General features: G+C 47.4%; 1 protein-coding gene across 1 annotated transcript in view; it reads right to left on the bottom strand.

The window, feature by feature from the left end:
- Nucleotides 1-3,382: 3,382 nt before the first annotated feature.
- The window catches only part of LOC143299106 (uncharacterized), a 19,980-nt gene continuing 17,230 nt past the window's right edge, over nt 3,383-6,132 (bottom strand). The window contains exon 2 of the mRNA XM_076612233.1: nt 3,383-6,132. This exon is cut by the window's right edge and continues 1,139 nt beyond it. Coding sequence (XP_076468348.1) covers nt 5,431-6,027 — 597 coding nt within the window. The 5' untranslated portion in view covers nt 6,028-6,132 and the 3' untranslated portion in view covers nt 3,383-5,430.

The raw sequence follows: 6,132 nt of genomic DNA, 5'->3' as shown, positions 1-6,132 counted from the left end.
TAACATAACTAGGCCCCACGAAAACGTACATTTAGGCTGATTATGCACATCCACCTATCCAAACATACAAATACACGTGTGCAAACTTTTTACCACTGGTGAACGATCCTGTATTCACAAACGTTGCTTTTAAACAGATACGGACAATTCAACGATAGCATCATACTGATTAGTGTGTGCAGTTGTTGATGTCTGATGGATGATGCCTTAACAACTTTAACAGGGACAGACTCCATTTATGATTCAGAATATGCTGGACGTGATTTACACTTACATAATTTGTTGACAGACTGAAGACACAAAGCTACTTATCCACTTCTCCTAATCTTGGTCTGATTATACAATGGCACTCGTCACAGACTTGCTTCAGAGTTCAGCCAAACCGATTAGGGTGTGACACTACAGAGCTGTATCGTGTTCTCCGAGCTGGCTGCTGGCGCAAGGAACCTCGGAAGACCACTGAAACACTTCAAGGACTGCTTGAAAGCCTTCCCCGCAGGACCTACAGCATCCCCATCCTCAGGCGGGAAACCCTTGCCACTGACCCTATTGCACTGGCAACTGGCTGTCCACCAGGGAGCTCTGGCGTTTGGGGAGAGGAATCACAGAACCTCGACCAGAAACGTCAACCCCTCAAAGAGAGGGGACGACATCCATCATCAGCTGTTGCTTACCCACAGGAAGGGGTGGAGGAGACGACAGCCATCATCAGCTGTTGCTTACCCACAGGAAGGAGTGGAGGAGACGACAGCCATCATCAGCTATTCCTTACCCACAGGAAGAGGTGGAGGAGACGACATGCATCATCACTATTCCTTACCCACAGGAGGGGGTGGAGGAGACGACAGCCATCATCAGCTATTCCTTACCCACAGGAAGGGGTGGAGGAGACGACAGCCATCATCAGCTGTTCCTTACCCACAGGAAGGGGTGGAGGAGACGACAGCCATCATCAGCTGTTGCTTACCCACAGGAAGGGGTGGAGGAGACGACAGCCATCATCAGCTGTTGCTTGCCCACAGGAAGGGGTGGAGGAGACGACAGCCATCATCAGCTGTTGCTTACCCACAGGAAGGGGGGTGGAGGAGACGACAGCCATCATCAGCTGTTCCTTACCCACAGGAAGGGTTTTGAGGAGACGACATCCATCATCAGCTGTTGCTTACCCACAGGAAGGGATGGAGGAGACGACAGCCATCATCAGCTATTCCTTACCCACAGGAAGGGTTGGAGGAGACGACATCCATCATCAGCTGTTCCTTACCCACAGGAAGGGATGGAGGAGACGACAGCCATCATCAGCTGTTCCTTACCCACAGGAAGGGATGGAGGAGACGACATCCATCATCAGCTATTCCTTACCCACAGGAAGGGATGGAGGAGACGACAGCCATCATCAGCTGTTGCTTACCCACAGGAAGGGATGGAGGAGACGACAGCCATCATCAGCTGTTGCTTACCCACAGGAAGGGGTGGAGGAGACGACAGCCATCATCAGCTGTTGCTTACCCACAGGAGGGGGTGGAAGAGACGACAGCCATCATCAGCTGTTGCTTACCCACAGGAAGGGGTGGAAGAGACGACAGCCATCATCAGCTGTTGCTTACCCACAGGAAGGGGTGGAGGAGACGACAGCCATCATCAGCTGTTGCTTACCCACAGGAGGGGGTGGAAGAGACGACAGCCATCATCAGCTGTTGCTTACCCACAGGAAGGGGTGGAAGGAGACGACAGCCATCATCAGCTGTTGCTTACCCACAGGAGGGGGTGGAAGAGACGACAGCCATCATCAGCTGTTGCTTACCCACAGGAGGGGGTGGAGGAGACGACAGCCATCATCAGCTGTTGCTTACCCACAGGAAGGGGTGGAGGAGACGACAGCCATCATCAGCTGTTGCTTACCCACAGGAAGGGGTGGAGGAGACGACAGCCATCATCAGCTGTTGCTTACCCACAGGAAGGGGTGGAGGAGACGACAGCCATCATCAGCTGTTGCTTACCCACAGGAGGGGGTGGAGAGACGACAGCCATCATCAGCTGTTGCTTACCCACAGGAAGGGGTGGAAGAGACGACAGCCATCATCAGCTGTTGCTTACCCACAGGAGGGGGTGGAAGAGACGACAGCCATCATCAGCTGTTGCTTACCCACAGGAGGGGGTGGAGGAGACGACAGCCATCATCAGCTGTTGCTTACCCACAGGAGGGGGTGGAGGAGACGACAGCCATCATCAGCTGTTGCTTACCCACAGGAGGGGGTGGAAGAGACGACAGCCATCATCAGCTGTTGCTTACCCACAGGAGGGGCTCGAGGGACGCATTTATGTGTCTGTCTTTGGGCTGTGTTCTCATCTCCGGAGTCATTGACATCTTCGTCGTTCACGATGGACTTCCACGACGCGACACACAGTCCTGGCTGCATTGGCGGGGCTGACAGAATCACATCCACTGGTGAAAAACCCGATAATGTGGCGAAAGATTTCTATAGTTTCAGTTTCAGTAGCTCAAGGAGGCGTCACTGCGTTCGGACAAATCCATATACGCTACACCACATCTGCCAAGCAGATGCCTGACCAGCAGCGTAACCCAACGCGCTTAGTCAGGCCTTGAGGAAAAAAAAGAAAGAAAAGAAGCGATACGTGTCCAAACATGAGATCGATGCTACGTAATGAAAACAGTTTACAGGAGTACAATATCCTGACGTCAATCTAATGAAGCGATGACGTAATAAGTGGAACAGAGTTATCCTGATTATGTGTGATGACGTAACGACGTGTTTACAGGACTGCATCTCATGACATGGCAACGCAACGATGTCATCAATGAGCTTCATCTCGTTTTTAATGTCAACTGTCTGTGCTCGGTAATTCACAGAGCAAAAATTCTCAGACTCTAATGTAGTTGTTGTCAAGAATAATACTGCACGGTCTGTAAAATGGCTCAGTGAAATGATGACCAATGTATGATCAATCTTCATTCACCCAGGATAGAATAAATCAACATAGAATCTTTTTTTTTTTCACCTACGTTTTGGGACATGGCTACAAATTTGATTTTCTTGAGACATTGTACGCAAAGTAAACACACAGTCAAAGAAAAGACACGTGAAGAAGCAAACAAAAATCCAGCTGGTGTTGTATGAAGGACAGTATATTTAAGAGAGATAGGAAGAAAGAAAGAATGAAAGAACGAATGACAGAAAAAAAGGGAAGAATGAGTAACACCACCACCCTCCCCCTTGTCCGAAAAAAAAGCAACATCATATGGAACTCTCTTACTGTTATTATTATTATTATTATTGTTATTATCGTTACTACTATTATCATATAAAAAGGGGAGGTGATAAATCAAGTTTGAATTATTGTAACGTTATATGTAAAAAAAAAAAAAAAAAAAAAAAAAAAAAAAAATACTGGCACTATGTCTGACATCAACAGACTACCACACAAAACCCAAAACACACGGGAGAGTCTTTCATTGTTATCATCATCTTCGTCAAAACTCACGTGCTGAACGCGAAACACAATGAAAAAAGTGACAAAAAAAAAAAAGAAAAAAAGGTTTAATGAAATATAATACAGAGTTCACAAAAAGTTAAGGACCAGTAGGGAACTTGCACAGTCTTCCTCTTTGGGGCATGGTGAAATGATTGATGATGCTCAATTTTCGGCAAACAGTTGTGCATACAGCCAATGTAATGACCCCCACCCATAACCAGAGCTGGAGTCTTGCACGCGCACTTCCTTTTTTTCTTTTTTTGTTACAATGAAAAACCACGGCTTTCATTTGAATAAATGTTTGGCTGAATTGATTTTCCAAATGGATTAAAAAAAAAAAAAAGAAAAAAAAAGAAAAGAAAGATATTCATGGTGCATGTGTGTCTGAAACAGCCGTTAGTGTGTTGGATGAGGGGACAGTGGTAAACCAAACGCAACCAATGTAACTTAAATCATTTCTGGACTTAAAAAAAAGAAGAAGAAGAAAACACACCTGCTTTATGAAATGGTCCTTAACTGTTTGCGAAGTGTGTATTATGAACGGTACATATCAGCGATGGGGTGGGAATGACGTACATGCCATCTATGCCACTCACATTCTTCAGCACCAAATTTCCCAAGTTCCTCAGTCTTCATACTACCATGCTGATTCCCTTGAATCACAGTCCGCAGACATGGAACCACAGCTGATGGGCATTGGATCAGAGTTCACAGACATTCACAGATACTTAACAGACATGGGATCACAGTTCACAGACACTAAATAAGAGTTCACAGACATTCACTGATACTTAACAGACATGGGATCACAGTTCACAGACACTAAATAAGAGTTCACAGTCATTCACTGATAATTAACAGACACGGGATCACAGTTCACAGACACTAAATAAGAGTTCACGGACATTCACTGATACTTAACAGACATGGGATCACAGCTTACAGACACTAAATAAGAGTTCACGGACATTCACTGATAATTAACAGACATGGGATCACAGTTCACAGACACTAATAAGAGTTCACTGACATTCACTGATAATTAACAGACATGAGATCACAGCTCACAGACACTAAAGAGTTCACTGACATTCACTGATACTTAACAGACACAGGATCACAGCTCTCGGACACTGGATGTCAGTTCACAGAGACTTGATAACAGCTCACAGACGTTGAAAATCACAGTTCATAATCATTTGATCACGGGCCACAGAGTTCAGATCGCAGGTGACTGACATCGAATCACAATTCACAGACATTATTTCACAGCCATTAGATCATTGGTGACTTCCATGGGATCACAGTTTGCACAGACATCCAGTCCACATTCTATGAACAGATAAAAAGAGAACCAGCGAAACTTGGCTTTGAAAAGGTCACAGTTGTGTAGATTGTGAGATGCGAGGTTCTAGCACTCTGCTGTTCAACAGCTGCAAGTATCTGTTCGTGTGTTTTGGGACGCATTTCTCTGGTCACTGACGTCCATATATACACATCGCATTTTCATGACTGGTTTGGCATGGTCATTGACGTCCATAACAACGCATCCTGTTTGTTGACTTCTTTTGCTGGGCACTGATGTTCATATAATTTTTTTCCCCAGTGACCTGTTTAACTTAATAATATACACCTAGTATTTTTAATGACTGGTTAAGCTGGTCAGAGACGTCCATTATGTACACATAATATTCAGAGGGAAACAGTCCTGTTACATGTGTGTGTGTGTGTGTGTGTGTGTGTGTGTGTGTGTGTGTGTGTGTGTGTGTGTGTGTGAGTGTGTTTTATGACTTGGTTTATTTGGGAAAATGACGTCCATTATATACATAATGTTTTTCTGACTGGTTTGAGATGGGCACTGACAGTCCATATGTACAGACACACAGCGCTGTGAAAGAAACCCGGCAGTGGTGTCCTGCCGCCCCGGGGTCATCACTACCTGCTGTCTGTGTGCACCATGGGCTGTACCACGTGCATCCCGGAGAACTTGTCGGGCAGTCCCTCCAGCCAGCGCAAACACTTCTTGTGGCTCAGCCTCCTCTCCTTCTCCTCCTCGGGACTAAGCACCTCCTCCCCCTCCTGCTGCTGCTGCTGCTGCTGTTCCTCGGGGCCTGCTGATTCACTGGCTCCCCCGACCTCTACCCCTCCCCGGGGGTCTGCGGGGCCAGAGGCTGAGGCGTTCGTGTCACACAGGGACCCCGCCTTCCTCACCACGGACCCCGAGTTGTCATCCGTGGAGGACGTGTGGGCGGAGGGCCGGGCGGAGCGCGGGGCCAGCCTGGGCAGGGAGGTGGCGCTGGTGCGCCGGATGCTGGAGGAGGCCGACTGTAAGCGCCTGTCACAGCGCGAGAGGCGCGTGCTGAAGGAGAAGGGGATGGTGACGGTGAGGGTGGGCCGGCCCCCCTCCCCCTTCTTCCTCTTGGTCAGCAGTCTCTGCGGAGGGCTGTAGAAGACTTGTTTGCTGGCCGTTGTCATGGTTTTGGTGGTGTGTGGAATCCGATCAGAAAGGTTCACGAAAAGAGCTGTATTCATTTGAGGTTGGTAATCCACTGGTGAAGTCAGATTCACATCATGTAGTCTGTACTCGTAGGACCAAGAATCAAAAACAAAAAAAGAAAAAAAAATCCTGCTTCTTTT

This window comes from Babylonia areolata, chromosome 24 (genome assembly GCF_041734735.1).
Source record: "Babylonia areolata isolate BAREFJ2019XMU chromosome 24, ASM4173473v1, whole genome shotgun sequence".
NCBI lineage: Eukaryota > Metazoa > Mollusca > Gastropoda > Neogastropoda > Buccinidae > Babylonia > Babylonia areolata.
The sequence above is the reverse complement of the archived record's forward strand: the minus strand, read 5'-3'. Positions and strand labels throughout refer to the sequence as shown.